At 41.0% G+C, this 19,589-nt stretch overlaps 1 protein-coding gene across 1 annotated transcript; it reads left to right on the top strand.

Moving 5' to 3' along the window:
- Nucleotides 1-10,645: 10,645 nt before the first annotated feature.
- Nucleotides 10,646-19,061, top strand: map10 (microtubule associated protein 10). Its single transcript, XM_008124240.3, has one exon. The coding sequence runs from the start codon at nt 10,724-10,726 to the stop codon at nt 13,511-13,513; it is 2,790 nt and encodes a 929-aa protein (XP_008122447.2). The 5' UTR covers nt 10,646-10,723; the 3' UTR covers nt 13,514-19,061.
- Nucleotides 19,062-19,589: the final 528 nt, after the last annotated feature.

Below are 19,589 nucleotides of genomic sequence, written 5' to 3'. Positions count from 1 at the left end.
TTTTAAGGTAACAGAATTTTGATATTACTTACAACCAGTTTTTTCCCAAAAGGATTGATTGAAATAAAATAATAATAATAATAATAATAATAATAATAATAATAATAACAACAACAACAACCAGTGTCCCAGTGGTGATCGGCATACGGGGTGCAATGCCTAAAGACCTTGGCCATCTGCTAGCTGCAAAAGGCCACCCTACTCTGATCTGCACACATTATTCACCGATACATCACATAGTCCTAGACACTTGGGAAGTTTCCGACATGTGATACAATACAACAGCCAGCATAGTGTTCTTGTTTGCTGTGTACTAATTTTGTTGTGTATCAAATTATTATTATTATTTCATTTAATTTTATTAACTGACATTTTGTACTGATTGGCTGCCACTGAAGAGACTTTAATATTGGTGTGATGTGCTCAGTACTGGGTGTATTTGTAATCAATCTGGAAGGAACTACCCATTTAGTGAAATACTCACCATCAAAGATATTTTTAAAGAAATCTTACTCTTATAAAGTCCCCAAGTACTTACTTTTCATTTTTACAGTTTACACTTTAAAATAAATAATTTGTTACTCTTTTTTCAGAAAAAATAATAAAAATACTTTAACATTTCTTATATTAAAAATCTGGTTCTGTTCCATTATCCGGGTGGAGGCCACTCGGGGATGCTAAAGAGAGAAGGACAGTGTTGTATTCCAGCCTGTATCTGAGCTGTCAGGTGAGCCTGAGGTTGGATCTGTTTAGCCTGTGATTGTACCTGCACCTGACCTGTCAGATGAATCTGGGTTGGGGCCTAGGATTCATCTGCAGCCAGAGGTAGATGATTTTGTACAACCAGTTAGATGAATCTGCTGTTCCTGAGAATTCTGGGAGCAGGCATACAGTGGTTTCAAGCAAACAGCTTGAACCGCATTCCTTGGGAGAGTCAAGGTGGAGTTATCCCTTGGCAGATGAGCATTCCAGTCTTGATAAGAGTAATGAGGTTGACAGAAAGAAAGTAATATGTCAAAAGAGAAAAGAAAGAGAGGTTTTGAGAAGGAGCAAATGGTTACTAGTGAGAAAAGGTTTTGAAAAAAACTTCCCACAGAAAGGGGCCTGGAATCGCTTCTGAGAGTGAGCTCAGAGGTGGTAACTTTGCTCATCGAGAGGTTTGATCCTGCTTCTTGGACTTTTGTTTCATTGACCTGTTCCTGTGGATTTTCATGCCTTGTGCCTTTAGATTTTCATGCCAAGTTCCTGTAAGCCTTGTACCTTGAGCCTTGTTCCAGCTCTTGTTCCTGTTCCTTGGTATTTTGGATTATCATGTCATGTTCCTAAAGGCCTTGCATTTTGAATATCCTGTTCCAGTTCATGATCCTGTTTTTTGTTCCAGTTCATGACCCTGTTCCTTGGACTAATTTTGACTATCTTAATTGAAGTATTTCTCTGGACCCTTCCTTCAAGATTGCTAAGTGCCTCATACCTTGTGGACTATAACCTTATTTTAGTGACTTTGAACTTTGATTTGCTAATGCTTACAGCCAGGGGCTCCAGTGTGGTTTTAAGGTGTTTCTGCAGCCTAGGGGTGCAACAGACAGTCCATTCTATGGGGGTAGGTGGTTGAAGGAGTTAAAACATTTCCCCCTGTTTTCCTGTTATTACCCCCAACCATGTCACAGTTGTTGAAATAATCACCATTTATGATATGGGAAAGAGGAGGGGAGAATAACTAGCAAAAATCTTAATACAGTAGAACCCCGGTTAACAGAGCTCCAGTTAACTGAGGCTCTGTATTATCCAAGGCCCTGCCAGGATAATCTGTATTATCTGCCAGGATAATCTGTATTATCCAAGGCCCTGCGAGCGAAGGGATCTCACAAGAAGGAGAGGGAGGAGCAAGCACCCTGGAAGCGCCCCGCCTCTCCTTCTCTCACGTGAAGGGAGTAGCGAGAAGGAGAGGGTGAAGCAAGCATCTCGGAAGCGGCATGCGATCGTGGCCTGCTTCCCTTGGCCGGGGCGCCTGCCAAAGGGAGAAGTTTCCTCCCTTTGGCAGGCACTTGGGCCTTTAGAGAACCATGAAGCATGTCACTAGGCAGCAGCACACCTCACACTTCCCTGGATCCAAGCGCCTGCCAGAGGGAAGAAACTTCTCCCTTCGGCAGGCACTTGGGCCTTTAGAGAAGCGAGAGGCATATCGCTAGACAGCAGCACGCCTCGCACTTCCCTGGGTCCAAGCACCTGCCAGAGGGAGGAAACTTCTCCCTTTTGCTGGCACTTGGACCTTTAGAGAAGTGCGAGACGTGCCACTGCCTAGCGACATGCTCCGTGCTTCTCTAAAGACCCAAGCGCCGGCCGAAGGGAGGAAACTTCTCCCTTTGGCCGGCGCTTGGGCCTTTAGAGAAGCACGAAGCATGTTGCTAGGCAGCGACACACCTCGTGCTTCCCTGGTTCCAAGCGCCTGCTGGAGGGAGAAGTTTCCTCCCTCTGCTAGGCACCTATGCCTACAGATTGGGTTATCCGACAAATCCGGGTATCCAAGATTCGGTCCACCCGTTTAAATCGGATAACCTGGGCTCTACTGTACTATTAAACACTGGCTTATACACTGAGGACAACAGTCCTCTGTCCATCTCTGTATCACCTCTATACCCAAAGGAGAGCAGAAGCCGTCAGCAAATTCACAACACAAGCCAGCACTTGATTCTTCACCATTTAATGGTGGCACATTATAACTAGAAAAGTAACTCAAACAGTTATACTGCAAAATGAGTGAACTTGTATCTCATTAAGTTACAATTCTGATGGACTAGTTCATCTTATATTTATCAAGTCCAGTGGTTACCAGGCTGTGAAGCAACGCAATTCACTTTTTATCGTGTTTAATTTATCATCACACATCTTGGCTGCAGACAGTAAAAGATGGCCCCCCATATAATACCAGTTGTTGGCAAGAGTTGGGGAGAAGAATAGTTTTACCTTTCACATTGAAAAGGTGAATTCATTAAATGTGACTAGTTATTTGTCATTAGTTACTTCCAAGCTTTCCTAACCAATGGTTTTTGGTCTATTCTAATCTCCTGGATCACTGGTTTTTGCAGTCTATTTCTAAATTTGAGATACTTTTGAAACATAATTTACATCTATCTAAAGAAAAATGGACCATGAGCAATCTTATTATGTTTAAATTAAATTGTCTGGATGAGTAATTCTCAACCTTTGGACTTTAAGATGTTTTTGACTTCACCTCCTGGAACCTCTGGTGATTACCCATGTAGTATCTAGGGGATCAAATTTTAATAATTATTATTCCATAGAACCAAAGTCAGGGTACATCTATACTGTAGCATTAATGAGGTTTGACACTACTTTAACTGCCATGGTTCAGTCCTATGGAATCCTGGTACTTTTGGAAAGGCAGAAAAGATAAAAGACCTTGTAAAACTACAACTCCTATGATTCCATAGCATTGAGTAGTTAAAGTAGTGATAGACTGCATTCTTTCTATAGTATAGATCAGGCATGGGCAAACTTCAGCCCTCCAGGTGTTTTGGACTTTAACTCTCATAATTCCTAACAGCCTACCATCTGTTAGGAATTGTGGGAGTTGAAGTCCAAAACACCTGGAGGGCCCATGCCTGATATAGATCCACCTCAGTCTCTTCACTTGCTTAAACAGAGCTTCACAATGTGCTTATATGTATCCAGCTTCTGAAGCCAAAAAGTAATGATTTGGTTATATAATCTGTAACAAGAGGATATGAGAATGAGAGCTAGATAAATACATAGAGTAGGAATGGGCAACAATGGAGAGTCGAGAAACATTGCCAGTCTATTTTCCATTTTCCACCCCAGAGGCCACACCAAGTGTTGCCAAGTTTAAGGCCGATTTGAAACCTTTCTATATGCTAAGCTCAACAATCAAATGTTGTGCCCATAGAACAACCCTATTTGTGTTTATTGAAAAGTACACAAACTGTTAACTATGATGGGACAATCATTTAAGAAGGTAGTAAATGTCTAAAAGGGAAGAGTAAACAGTATGTATTAACAGAGGAATCAGTCTTGTCTTTTCTTTTAACTGAGTTTTTTTTTCGTGTCAGGAGAGACTTGAGAAACTGCAAGTCGCTTCTGGAGTGAGAGAATTGGCCGTCTGCAAGGACATTGCCTCCTTGTGGGAGGCTTCTTCTCATGTCCCCGCATGGAGCTGGAGCTGATAGAGGGAGCTCATCCGCTCTCTCCCCGGGTGGGATTTGAACCTGTCAGCTTGCAGATCAGCAGCCCAACCTTTAAGTCACAAGGCTTTAACCCACTACTCCACCGGGGGCTCCTTTTAACTGAGTTGCAGAACAGCCAAATATGACATTCTTCTGCACCACATTCAGTCCTGAAATAAAGCCTCTGTCTATGGACGTGCTGAGAGAGTCTGTCCTGTTTGCAAGCCACTCACAATATTTGGGATTAAGAGTCTACATTCTCAGATTGGAGTTCAAAGTTGTGAAGCACTGGAAAATTAATCATGAGCTTGGTGCCTGAGTAAAGACAGAAAATGAATACTTTTTAGCAATCAAAGCCCTCTCTGACTGCATAAGCAAGAACTTATTGGAATCTATTTACATTTGGTGAAAAGTAAGTGGAAAAAAGATTTTCTTTCTCCTTCAAAATGTTATACTGTGATTGCTGGCAAGAAAGGCAGGAACTAGAGAATCATAGAAACAGAATAAAAGAAGTTGGGAATTAGTTCTCACTCTCACTTGTCACAAAATACTAAAAATAAACCAAGCTTTGAAGGCTTTCAGTTCATTTTGTCCATTGTTTAACCGGTTTTCTTTCAGGTTTAAAAGAAGGCATCCCTGCACTTGTCATTTATCCTTTTCAATGTAACTGGAAATGTTCTGAGATGATAAGGTGATTATGAAATGAAATTAACCACTAAACAGCAGGGGGGAGTCTTCGTTGGCACAGTGGGTTAAACCCTTGTGTCGGCAGGACTGATGACTTGAAGGTTGGGTTGCTGACCTGAAGGTTGCCGGTTCAAATTCAACCCAGGGAGAGTGTGGATGAACTCCCTCTATCAGCTCCATGCGGGGACATGAGAGAAGCTTCCCACAAACATGGTAAAAAAACAAACAAACATCAAAACATCTGGGCGTCCCCTGGGCAATATCTTTGCAGACAGCCAATTCTCTCACACCAGAAGCGACTTGTAGTTTCTCAAGTCGCTCCTGACAAGGAAAAAAAAGCTGGGGGGGGGGGGGAGTCAAACCAACCTTTGTCAATTGTCATCTCTCCCTAATCTACCCTAAGAAATTGCAAATTTTAAAATTAATCCAAACTAACAGAGAAGACAACTGGGGAAAACATTTTCCCCTAATGAAAACTGCATTTAAGATACACATTCTGCTCAAGAGAAGATAGTATCTCAATGGAAGCAGGTACTAAAAATGCAAATGCACAATAAAGAGCAAAAAATAAATATGCAAATGTGCCTTCAAATTTAAAAAATATCCATCCTTATTTCATTACATTGAGCAAATCCAAATGAGAATGCATATCTGAATGTCTATTTGAGTACACATTCCAATGAAAGCAACAGTCCAGTGAAAGCGACAGTCTCTCCTCTACCAATGAACTATATGTGGTGTATTCATATCTAGCAGAAAGTAGCTCACATTAAACGTGGCAGGGCTTACTTTTGAGGAAACATGTTAAAGAGTTGGCAGTACAATATCCATTGAGGAGGGCGCTCACAGGGGAACTTCCTTCTGCATGCCCGCTCATTTGTTGCCAAGATAATATGTGAAGCAGTATGAGGACACAGCATAGGAGTAGTTTCCTTCCCTTTCTTGAAGCAACCCATTACATAAATCGTTTTACCTTTCACTATGTGATTACTTGGGGGAAATGCAACCACACATATTCAAAACCAGCTCTGGAAGTAAGTGAATTTCATGCAATCATGCTTTCTGAATAGAGGTCTGATTTCAATAGACAAGAAGAGAAGCAACTGAGTGATAACAGAGGAAGCAGACTGGGATCATATGGCATCTATAATTTTGTCTATAAATAATCTGTTCGGCTATGCAACACAAAAGTTGATGCCTGACTAATATAATATTGTAATGATCTTACCAATGTTTCAATGCAGCATTAGTGAGCCAATTATTATAATAAACTAGTATTTTAATGCTTCACATCTTTATACACTGCCTCCTTGAAATGAAGTACATTAGTTATATTAATTTGAAAAAATGCAGATTCCTAAAAAGAGTGAATATATTTCAGTTTAAAACAAATTTCCTTATGGTTATAATACTTCTCTCCTCTAAAACCAAAGAGTGATAATGTTAATTTTGGGATACAACTCCCAGGACAAATGCACACAGCTAGATATACAGGCTTGGCATTGCAATGTGTGAAAGCCAGCCTTTCAAAGAGTTGTGGTCAAAAAAAGTAACATTTCCAATTTAAACTGTTCAGGTTTAATCATCTATATACTGTAGATCATAAAAGTGAAAATATGTATGTGTATGTGTGACTGGGGTGTCCACTTACACATACAAACTCCTGTGTCCACAAACAGTTATAGCTCCCACAGCTCAGGAGACACCAAAGATTATTATAGTGAGCACCATGAACATTTCCAAGAGCCCTGCCAATGTCCTTTCTTACTCTCTCCTTTGGTGTGGAATTTGCATGATCCTGCCCACTGCCTCTCTCTTAACCCTTTCCAATTCTGTTCTGTGGTACACAACAAACAGAGGAATTGATTAGCAATTGAACATACTAGAGAGGTTTGGTGAGAATTCACCATGATTTATAGGACTTGTAGGTCCTGGGATGTATAGTTCACCTGCACTCTAAGAGCACTCTGAACTCCAACAATGGACCTGGAACTAACTTGGCACACAGAACCCCCATTACCAACAAAAAACACTTAAGGTCTTTGGAGGGATTTATAGGAGTTGTAGTTCACCTACATCCAGAGTGCACTATGAACCCAAACAATGATGGATCTGGACCAAACTTGGCATGCATACTTGATATGCCCAAATTTGAATACTGATGGGTTTTGAGGGGAATTGGTCTGGGCATTTTGGAGTTGTAGGTACTGGGATGTATAGTTCACCTGCAATAAATGAGCACTCTGAACTCCACCAACGATGGACCTGGAACTAACATGGCACACAGAGCCCCCATGACCACCAAAAAATACTGGATGAATCCCCATGACTAACTCAGCCTACTGGAGGGGATTAGGGGACTGACTCACCATAGTGGGAGTTTACCCTACAGCCAAAAAGCACATTGAACCCCACTGATGATGCATCCAAAGCAAAAATGCCCAAAATACCAAAATTGAAGTACTGAACGAGTTTCTCAGGGTTAACCTGGCATGATGCAAGTTGTAGTTCACCCACAACCTTATGCATTTTATACAATTAAAAACTGACCTTTTCAAATAACCCAGGCCATGCCAGGTACCCAAGCTAGTATATAATACAATTCCTACTCTAAGCCACTGAGACTTGGACTCTTGCCCATAATTACATGATGTCAAATGTAAATATTAAAAGGAACATTATAATCTCATCAATGGAAAGAGAAGTGCACATTATGAAACAGAAAATATATCTGCCTATTCCGGTATGGTGGATCAGCGCCTTATCAAGGAAGAGAGGGGCCTTAACTTATAGAGCGCATGTTTTGTATTTTTTTCCAACGGCAGACCTACTTGAGTGTAACTTGTTGCAGACAGCTCAGATTCCAGCTCACTCAAATGAGCCATATTAATCCCAAAAAACAAGAATAAACCTAATCAAATCCAAAGCGCTGACTGAACTGCTGAGAAAAGCAATCTTCCAGTCTGCAAATGAAGTACCATACGTGAATTATTCACTCCAAATAATTCCACCCCCAAGTGTTTAAAAGCCCTGGACAAAGCCCAAAACCAAATCAGGTTGCGAATGAGCCAATGAACTAAAAGGAAAGAAATGTTTTGGAATAGTTTTAATTTCCCTTCTGATTACTTAACGCATGGAGCAGTTCATTAAGTTTTTTCACGCATTTCTCAGCATCAGTGAATAATAAGCATTTTTACTGTGAACTCTAATGTTCTAAAAATACTAGTCTCAGGTAATAACTCAGTTTTTAAAGAAGTTGAATTTCATACTACAGTACTTTCATTTTTTGTGTTCAATGGTCCTAGTGTAGTTTGTGTCCATATTAATATAGTGAGGGCCTGAGGCTGTTAGGAATTGTGGGAGTTGTAGTCCAAAACACTGGTTACTATCTGGATGGGAGATGGCCAATGGCTAGATGCTGTAGGATGCATTTTAGAGGAAGCGGCATACACACAATCTGTCTTTAGCCTAGTCCTCAAGAGCTCTGCTTTCTTTAAACCCGTAAACCATCTTGAACACAAATCTTTATTTTTTTACTGCTACCTTCTACTTTGATAATCATTACTGTCTTTTTTTAAGTGGTCTTATGATAAACTCAAAGCCTAACATTCTCAGTTTAGACGCCTTGGCTCTTTAGGATAATTCAGGCTGGATTTATTTTTTAGGACCCATTTATTTATCTTCTTAGCATCCATGCTATCCATAGAACTTTTCTCCATCATATTTCATATGAAGTGATTTTCTTTGTATATTTAATACAGTATATATCAGACATGTGTCTATATATATTTCATATTTCATAAGAGCTGATTTTTTCCCCTTTGGCATCATGTCATGTATAATGCCATGTATAATCATATACAATTTATCCTGCCAGTTTTAATCATGAATTTTAAACGTATGTCTTATGTTTTATCTGTGTATCTTAATCTGTATTAATCTGTATTTTGTAGAAATGATTTAATATGCGTGAATGTGTATTTTAGTGATGTTGTAACATGAGGAGAGGCGGATAAGAAATAAAATTATTATTTTCATATATGAATTGATATATTCATATATTTTGTGAGCTGTTTTTCTTCCTTTTTCATGTCCTATATAATCTCATTTCATATTCATGTATGCATATATATTTTATAAGAGCTAATTATCTTCCTTTTTCATATCACAATGAAATCAACCCATATGAAAGATATGTACATTTATACCTATATATTTCATATTCAAGTATGAATGCATATCTTCATATATCTCAAATGAGCTGATTTTTATATCATATGTGTGTGTGTGTGTGTGAATGTATATGTTCATATAGTTCATGAGCTTTTATTTCACACACACATATTATATACATCATATTCCTGTATATCATATCTATATGCATGTGTGCATATGTACATATGTGTGTGTATACACTCACACATATAGAGAGAGAGAGAGCGGGGGGGGGGGGTTGCTGTGAGTTTTCCAGGCTGTACAGCATTCTCTCCTGATATTTCTCCCACAACTATGGCAGACATCCTCAGAGGTTGTGAGGTATATTCGAAACTAAGCAAGGGCGGGTTATATATCTGTGGAAGGTCCAGGGTGGGAGAAAGAACCCTTGACTGCTTGAGGCAAATGTGAATATTGCAATTAATCACCTTGATTAGCATTGAAAAGCCTTACAGCTTCAAAGCCTGTCTGATTCTGGCCTGGGGGAATCCTCTGTTGGGAGGTGTTAGCTGGCCCTGATTGTTTCTTGTCTGGAATTCCCATTTTCTAAATGCTGCCAATGTACCAAGAACTTAATGTTTTCTAGATGTTTCTGTACTGATACAGAAATATGGAATGAAATCAGCTGAAATTAGATAGATAGATATGACAGGATAGCTATGATAGGATAGATCGATGCTAGATAGATTAGATCAGGGGTCCTCAAACTTTTTAAGCAGGGGGCCGGTCCACAATCCTTCAGACTGTTGAGGGGCCAAATTATTATTTGAAAAAGAAATACGAACAAATCCCTATGCACACTGCACATGTCATATTTGTAGTGCAAAACAACAACAATGAAAGAACAATAAAATATTTTAAAATGAAAACAATTTTAACCAACATAAACCTATCAGGCCAATGAGATAGTCAAGTTAATTAGGATTGTTGTTGTTGTCGTTGTTGTTGTGTGCCTTCAAGTCAAGTGGGCGAGCCTAAGTCTAAAAATATTTATTTATTCATTTACTACATTTATTTACTACATTTATATCCCACCCTTCTCACCCCGAAGGGAACTCAGAGCAGCTGTATGTACATACAATATATTATTAGCATAGCACAATATTAGCATTATATATTACTATATTGAACTATACCAGTATACTGTAATATTATATGTAATATATAACATGTAATTAATATTATTATATGGTATTATTATTAGTATTACATTGTATAACATAATATCAATATCATATGTATATATAATATATTATATTATTAAAACTGATATAAAAATATTATATTATAAATGAGGGCAGGGGCCAGGTAAATGACCTTGGAGGGCCGCATCTGGCCCCCGGGCCTTAGTTTGGGGACCCCTGGATTAGATAGATAAACAGACAGAAAGGCAGAGCAGGCCCCTCTTCCAAAGAGCTAAAGTGCTCTAGCCGCACCAATTCCCAGGGACCTTTGCGGCCATTTTCTCCTTAGCGACGGCTTCAGGTCTCCGGTAACGGTTACCATAGCGACCATTCTATACTCAGAGGCCGTCGGCGTGATCCCGGCGGCTGGCTGCCTTTCAATCTCGCGAGAGGAGCCGCGGCGGCCGTGTCGTGCCTTCCTCCCGTGGGCGAGGCATGGAGGGCGGCAACGGGGCGCGCGGCGTCGCGTGCGGGGAGAACCTCTTCTCGCTGGAGCTGCTGGTGGAGTCTGCGCGCGTGGAGCCCTGGCTCCTCCCGGGGCCCTCGCCGGCCTCTTCCTCCGCCTCGGCCTGCTCTTGGGGCCCGCACCGCCCCGCGGTGGCCCTCCGCCTGCTGGACTTCCCGACCCTGCTGGTGCGCGCCCCGCAGGCGGCCTTGCCGGGCCCGGTGGTGCCCTTCGGGCGGGGGAAGTCCTGCCTCTTCCGCCTGCGGCCCGAGTCCCTGAGGGAGCTGCTGAGGCGCTCCCCGCTCTACGCGCTGCTGCTGGCGCTGCCGCCCTCCGCGCCGGGCCCCGCGCGCCTCCTGGGCTCGTGCAGCGTCTCCCTGGCCGACGCCGCCGAGGAGCTGCTCCGCCTCCCGCCGGGGCCCTCCGGAGGCCGCGGGGGGCGCTTCCCGCTGAGGGACCTCATGGGGGACGCCGTGGGAGAGCTGGCCCTCAGCTACCGCCTCAGCAACCTGGGGCCCTGCCCACGGGGCCATCTGGGCCAAGGCGCCGCCCCGCAGAAGGAGCCCGAGGGAGAGCCCTGCCGCCCGACCTCGCCCGGCAAGAGGCAGCCCAGCCTGGAGCGCATCCCGGAGGCGGATGAGGAGCAGGACCTGGCCCCCGAGCCCTTCAGCCTGGGATCCTCAAGCAGCGGCCACGCGGAGCTGCCTTCCGATAGGCACGCAGACACAGGCGCCAGTAGCCCCACGGGGGCTCACACAAACAGCCCCACGGGGCCGCGCACAAAGAGCCCCACGGGGCCTCGCTCCAAGAGCCCCACAGGGCTTCGCTCCAAGAGCCACACGAAGGCACAGTCCAAAAGCCCCACCGGGATACGTCGCAATAGCCCCACAAGGACACGGCACTCGAGGCCACACTCCAAGAGCCACACAGAGCTGTCCGTAGTGGAGGCAGATAATGAGCCAGACATCGAGGCTAACGTTTTTTGCCCCCCGCCAATGTACTATACCCGCCCATCTGCCAGTCCTGGCCCCTTGCCTCAATCTACCTCATCTATCATCATGACCGTGGCCGCTGCTCAGGAATCCTTTCCAGACGAAGTAGCGGCATTCCCGTCTGCGGTCCCTCTTGTCAAGGAGGAGCCTGTCCGGGAGGCGGCCCCTGAGACACTAACCGGAGGCGGCCCTGAGCAGCTGAGGCAAAACCTGAACCAACTTCCACTCCTCAACGCCTTGTTGGTGGAGCTGTCTCTGCTGAACAGCCCGTCTCTTGAACCGCAGCTGTCTTCTGTGCACCCTCAGTTGGCGTGGCTGTACCAAAAGAAAGAGGTCACAGAAACACCCGCTCCATGCGCCAAGACTGTGTGTCCATGGGCCAAGACTGTGTGTCCCTGCTGCGAAGAGAAGAAAAGTGCTCATCGCAGAGAAAGAGGGAGGTCAATAAGTCCCAAGTTAAAAAGAAACCGTATAGATCATTTAAAGTGCGTTTCGCCCTCCCTCCTGGTCCCCCGTCCTAGAAAAACTTCCCCTAAAATGGCCTATGCTGAAAGGCTTTGCACAGAGAAAAATAATGCCAAGGAAAATTCTCCACCTAGGAGAAAGCTTACATATGGGCTCACAAACACACTGAGACTCCGTCTGCAGCGGTGCAACCCAACTATGTTGAAAATTCATGAAAAACGGGAACATCGCAGAAAAAAACAAGGAGAGTTAGTTGAAAAGAAAGGGAAAACTTCTTCAGGCAAAGGGAAAATACATCATGGCTCTCCTGAGGTTCATCCCAAGTCTTCTGTGGACTTCGATGAAAAAAGCATCCCTGATCAAAAAGCTCAAATTAATGAAAATGTTGAGACTTTAATCCAAAACAGTGTTAACCAAGATCGTCCTTCTGCAGAAGAAGGTGCTGTTATTGTGAAGAACAGTGAAGATGGAAAACAAAAGGTCTCCTGTGAAACAATTGGATCTCCTTGTAAAGAAAATGGTCTGAAAGTCCATCTGCCAAAAGTCTTTTTACAAGAGAGTGAAGGCCTTGAAAATAAAATTGATACAGACGTGGAAAAGAGCATAGAGCACAATAGTGATATTTCATCCATACAGAACGATAGCCAAAGTAATAAGCTGGAAAATAGCCATGAATTTAAGAATTCAGATGACATACAGATGAACTCTGGCCACACTGCCTATTCAGAAGATTTCACCAGTGCTGACATTTCAGGCCCAGGCTTAGAGTCTCAAGAGAGCAGTCTAGATTCATTAATGGTAAGCCGGGATGAAGACCACTCTGTCATGGACTCAGATTCTAAAATATCTGGTAAAACTCACACTGCTGAAAGTATTTCTCCACCTCTTCCAGTACCTTCTGCCTCTCCCATCCAGTCTTTTAAAAAGATGCATGGTTTAAAATCTAATACAAAAAGCACAGGTGTTCTTTTCAACAAGCTTCTTGATGAGTCTTCTCCTCCAGAAACTGTAAAGGAAGAAATTGTATCTCAAAATTTAGTGGAGGAACGAGGGAGCAGACAGATACTACAGAATAAAGAAGTTAGCTCTGATTTGAACAGTAACATAACAAACAGCCAGTCTGTGGAAAAGAGTAGCTCATTAAGGACATCTCAAGTTAGCTCTTACTTGCCTTCCAATGTGTCTGAGCTTGATCTTAGTGGGTTAGAAGAAAGTAATGCATCTGAAAAAGAAAATGAGGGCTTTGCGATGTTGAATATTACTAATCAGTGTAAGCACATCAGTGAACTAATAGTAAATAAACTTCCAGGATATACAATGTAATTACCAATAATAATGATTTGATCAAAGCAAAAATGTCTGTATTTTTTATTAGCGAGCATATTGTATAAGTATTTTGGTTATTGTTTAAAAATACAGTTTCAACTTTATAAGAAAGGTGTACTTCCAGTTCTTAAGATATATTAATATTATATATAAAGTTATTAAGATACTAAGTTATAAAGATGCAAGCTTTAAAATGCTGGACCATTCTAACAACTATCATGTCAGACTACACAGAGAAGCCATTGAAATCCACAAGCATGTGGACAACTTCAACAGAAAGGAAGAAACCATGAAAATGAACAAAATCTGGCTACCAGTATTAAAAAACTCAAAAATCAGAACAGTAAATAAAAAGCAATACTCTGAAAACAGAGGATTTCCAGACATGAATCAACCTAGGGCAGTTAACGACTCTAAACAAAGGATGCCCCAGAGGCAGGAAGAAGACAGCAGATAAGCTTTTCAATGCTAATTAAAGTGATTAACTACACAACATTCACACTGACCTCTCTTACCCTAGACTTTCCACAGATATATATTAACCTCTTTGCTTAGTTTTCTCCATACCTCACAACCTCTGAGGATGCCTGCCATAGATGTGGGCGAAACGTCAGGAGAGAATGCTTCTGGAACATGGCCACACAGCCCGAAAGACACACAACAACCAAGCTTTAAAAGTTCCAAAAGATTTTATTAAAATAACTACGTTTCTATATAGAAAATTAGGGCTTAACTATCTCCCTCTCTAGAGACATGTTGTCTTTTTCCATGGCACAGGAGAAGAAAAAAGGGAAAAATCAGAGGCTTACCACAAGGTCAGAAACTTGAATAAAGGGGTCTGTCCCTTAGAAGTATCAATCTAATATCATAAAGACATATAAGGACGAAGAGGGCAGTGGTGGAAAGGGCTTTCCCTATCAGCTAACTCATCTGGCTATCTATTTCTGTGATGAGGTCTATAAAGTTGTGCAGGATGTGGTTGACTTCCAACAGCTGCCACCTCTTGGTGTGTGCTCTACTTCCCCCTGCTTCAGGTTAGGTCAGCTCTGGCTGCCACTCACCAGATCCTTGGCATTGAGAGACACTTTGTTCCACCATGGAGAGACAAACCCATCACAATTTAGGATCCTGCTGTACATGTATTGGTCTCCCCTTGGGTCAAAGAATTGTTCAAAGCCACATAGCCTGGGGAGAGAAATGAGAATAAAAGTGAGTATAACACTCACTTGATCGCAGTGGGAGCATTAGTGCCCTGAAGACCCCCATGAATATGAAATATATGAAACATTTTGCCACTATGGAAAAGCTTTTAATTGATTTTCTTTAGTCCTAGCATTTTATGGATATCCAGGAATTTTAGAGGTATTTTAGTTTGATTGAATTTTAATTATTTATACAATGATTGATGTTATGGAGCATCATTGTAAATTCTTTGGTTTTATAGTCTGTTTTCATGGATGGTTTCTGTTACATTGTATATTTTAATAATGTTGTGAGACGCCTTGAGTCCGTCAGGAGAAAGACAGCATATAAATTCCTAAAATAAATTAAAAAAACAACATAAGTATAAAGAGTTGGTAACGAGCAGGCCAAAAGCCTGCATGATTAATTCTAAACAGATTGTTAGGCTTTGGATTCTTCACATTTGCAATGTCACACTGCTTTTGAATCTTGGGGATGTTTCCAAAGTTGTTTTAATAATGCTATGAAGGACATCTGTTCAGACCTAACATTCACACTCCATTTGGAAGTTATTGGGTGTGCCTAAAGCAGCTCACTGATTTTCCCCGCCCCTGTACTTTCTATTTATTTTTCAGCATTAAAACATTTTTAAAGGAGCTTACTGTCTAGTAGAAAAGCATGTAAACTAGAATCATACTTCTAGCTCAGATGTTTGTATGCCATTTAAATCAATTAGTAGAACTTAAGCAAATCAGGCTAGCCGACAGGGAGCTCTGGCATGGGCTGGTCCATGAGGTCACGAAGAGTCAGAAGTGACTGAATGAATAAACAACAACCAAGCAGACTAATTGTGCACAAGATTGCAATAAGTTCTAATAGAATTAAAGCTATATCCAGTGAAGTGAGAATTACACATAACTTGGTACACTTTATGATCAAGTTTTGCACAAAAAACTGTCTAAATTTCCATAATATAAAGAAAATGCTTTTGCATTTGGTTATAAATGCTAATGTCCATTATAATGTCCAAAGTTAACTGTTCTATAATGGACCATCATAGTCATTATAAGGATGCCTTTAAATGTGCATAACAACAGAAATTTCAACTAGTCATTTCTAGCAGAGTAAAAGTACTCTATTATTTCTAAGTCTGGTATATTTTTCATTTTACTAATGTTTTGTCTTCATTTTAGTATATGTTTTTAAATAGAAACTTTATTCTAAGGCCTCAATTCAATGGATTCACATGAGTTGTGAATGGCATTGGGCTCCATAACATACCTTCAACTTTTATGATAATTCTGTTCCATCACCAAAGCAGATCCTTTTAGGACTTTATCACATCAGCCTGTTGTCTCACAGGAACCACATTGTTGAAGCAAATGGAAACATACTGGTATTGAAACAATAACTATTGCACTTCTCTGCTATCACTGTGGTGCTGATTTGTCAATGCATAGTTCCATAATCACTCTTCTGCACTACATTAACATTATTGTCCTGCAGCCAGCACATGCTCACTTGACTAATTTATTTTTCCCCTGCTCGCACAGTTACAGTAAAGCAATGAAACAAAACAAGTAGAAAGGAAAAAATGAGTGAAAATGATTTCACCCTGCTTGGGAATAGTGAGGAGGAGAATCATAACCACTCTTGCTCTGTGCCTGCTGGAATATCACATCTTCAGCAGAAAGGACTTCGTTGTACATGTTCAAATAATCTCAGATGGGATTTCTTCATCTTGGCAATAGAAGCAACTCTGAAGATGCATTGTTTGGAATCTTGTCCTTCAGGGTAACACACATTTACCACCTGAGCATCTACATTTCCATAGTATGCAGAGTTTGTTTGATGGCCTTAGTGGTCAGCCAGCACTCAGTGGCATATAGAGTGACTGGCCTCACACCCAGCCTGTAGATTTTTTATTTCAGGCAGATTGGGATCTTATCACACATGACTGTTGTTGCGCTTCACTTCATCCATGCGGCATTTACACGCCCGTGAGCATCTGACAGTATATCACTGGTGGAGGTGATCTTTGAGCGAAAGTATTTAAAGCTGGTCATATTGTTGAGGTCAGTACCATTGATAATAATGGAACCTTCCTCTGCTGTTAATCCACGTTCCATGTACACAGTTTTTGAGATTTTGACCCGTAGTCCAAAATGTTGCAGATGATTTTTCCATAGTTGCGCTTGAGTCTGTAACTCAACATTGTCGGCATACAGTAGTGTCCAAGGATGCAGTTTTTGTAGGTTTCTGGTGATTATGTCCATGCATATGAACAGCAACAGTGACAGCTGATCCTTGATGGACTCTGATCCAAACAGGGAAGGGCTCGTTGATTCCTGCCGCACATCTTACCACACTTGTTGGATTTGCATTACAGCACCTTTGTCCATTGTATGTATTCTTCCAGTACTCTGATCTCAACGCCATCCAGATAAGATCATGTGAAACTCGGTCAGGTCCCTTCTTGACATCTAGAAATGTGGTGTAGATGTAAGGTTTAAAGAATGTGACTTATCCAAAGTGACTAAGTGGGTTTCTGTGTCTGAGTAGGTATGGAAACTGGTCTCCCAATATCCTAGTTTCATGCACCACTGCACCATGTGGCCTCACTCTCCATGCTGGCTCTGAATCTTAAGTAAGACTTGATCATTATAACATTGCAACAACATTACCTGCTAGCAGGCCATTGATGTTTATGAAAGAAGTCCTGCTTCATGCGTTTCTGAGGTTTAGATGGCAAATTTACCTTGACAGAACTAATGAAAAGATGGGAAATGTGTAAGTAGCTCCAATATACTCTGATAAATGTCAGGAGAGTGCTTCTGGAACCTGGCCATACAGCCAGGAAAACTCACAGCAGCCCAGCTCTGATATACTGTATACTGTATATACTGGTGAAAATGGGAAAGGGGCACTTTTCCCCCTTGGCAGCCATCTTGGAGTACAGAAGAATATTTTCAACATCACGACCAGGAGAGGTGTCTCCTCTTGAAACTGACTATATTGGTCGATAAAAGGAGCTTTCTCATCTGGAGGCAAAGAGTTATGTGCACATGCCTTTTTCTCATTCAAAGCATATTTAAATCTTTATACATGCAGGACTTGAAACTGCTGATACAAAAAATGCAAAAAGAGCCATAATGATCATTTGAAGTCTTTGGCATGTCAGCCAAAGGTTTACTTTACATTTCTCCAACCCATACATTGTAATTCTAGTTAGAGCCCTTCACATTTGCATACAAGTAGAAAAGGAAGACACTCCAGCCTCATGCTGTCTTGCTTGGCCCTAAGTTTAACTTCAGAGCTATTTCAGAGTGTGACTTCAGTTGCCATTTGTCAGCTTTGGCTTCTACTGTACTATTGTAAACATTTTAAAACATTTTAGCTGGTTTGCTAAAAGTCAGATATTATATGTGGTAGTGACTGTATACATTCATCTTACCCTGAGATAACAAGTCAATTCTGGAAACATTTGTGCAGCAAATATCAAGGCTGAATGACTCAGATGAACAGGTAGGTCTTCAGTTCATTCTTGTCCATTTCTATCTGGCGCACCCTTGAATCTATACAAGAGATGGTTAGTTTGGCATCAAATGTATGTGTGATAGTTATTTGGTAATCAGTAAGTAAAATAATGTAAACATACATATATAAAGTTATAGGTTCTTCACCTTTTAAGTAAGTGGAACAGCAGGAATCTTAAGTAACTGCAAAAAAAGCAAGCTGCTAATTAATGACATGAACAGGAGCATTTTTAATGATAAATGTGTATCAGTTTTCCTAATACAGTGTTCCCTCACTTATTACGGGGGTTAGGTTCCAGGACCACCTGCAGTAAGTGAAAATCCGCAAAGTAGGGACGCTATATATTTATACATTATTTTAGTAGTAATACACTATTTTAAGTATCAACTAATCGTGTGTTGATAAATCACCTCCTTCTCCTGTTGCCACTTGGGCTTCTTTTCTCTCCCTTTGGCTTTTCCTTCCTTAGGCTGTAAATTGTATTTTTTTTATTATTTATAATATTCTTTTAGAGTTCATTGATAAACCGCAAAACAGCGAATCCACAAAAGGTGAACCGCGAAATAGTGAGGGAACACTGTAATAATTGTATTTCTGTAATAGAAAATTATTGATATGCATACAATCCTGTACTTCTGTAGGAGAATATCTCACTAACCTTACAAAATAGACATGAATAGAATTGACTACCACCACTTATTATTACCAATACCATTGCATTAATTTTATCCCTCCTTTTCCCCAAAGCTGGAAGACATTGCTGTGGTTTATACATTTTTAAAGCCAGATTTTGAATATTTTTTCTGATTAAAAATATACACATATATGTATGTATATTTTATATGGTTTTACATATGTATGCAATTTAAAAGTTAATCATTTAACCAATTATAAAGTGTAAAATGAAAAATATTCATAGATTTGAGTGGTTAATTGCATGCCCCGTCTTTACCTAGGAATAAATCCTACTTTGGCAGGCAGTGCATCATTGCAAGAGAAGATTGCTCTAATGTTGCTATAAATATTATTTGTGAGTTTCATTAGCATAGGCATTTGATCTAAAAACGCCATGACTAATGATGTTAACTGGTTTCGGCTTTTTGTTTGGATTATTACTAGATTTTCCCAAGCAAAAGGGATTCAGAAAGAAGAAATATCTATCCACATAATAGAAGTGAAAATATGTATGTATGTGTGTGGCTGGGGTGTCCACTTAACACAGACAAGATCCCACTTCCACAAATAGCAATAGCTTACACAGCTCAGGAGACATCAATGGCCACTCCTCCAATGACATTGAAGGTTATAGAGAGTGCCGTGAACATGTACAAGAGCCCTGCCAATGTCCTCCACA

The sequence above is a fragment of the Anolis carolinensis genome, chromosome 1, assembly GCF_035594765.1.
Source record: "Anolis carolinensis isolate JA03-04 chromosome 1, rAnoCar3.1.pri, whole genome shotgun sequence".
Classification (NCBI taxonomy): Eukaryota; Metazoa; Chordata; class Lepidosauria; order Squamata; family Dactyloidae; genus Anolis; species Anolis carolinensis.
This window is presented reverse-complemented; position numbering and strand designations above follow the sequence as displayed.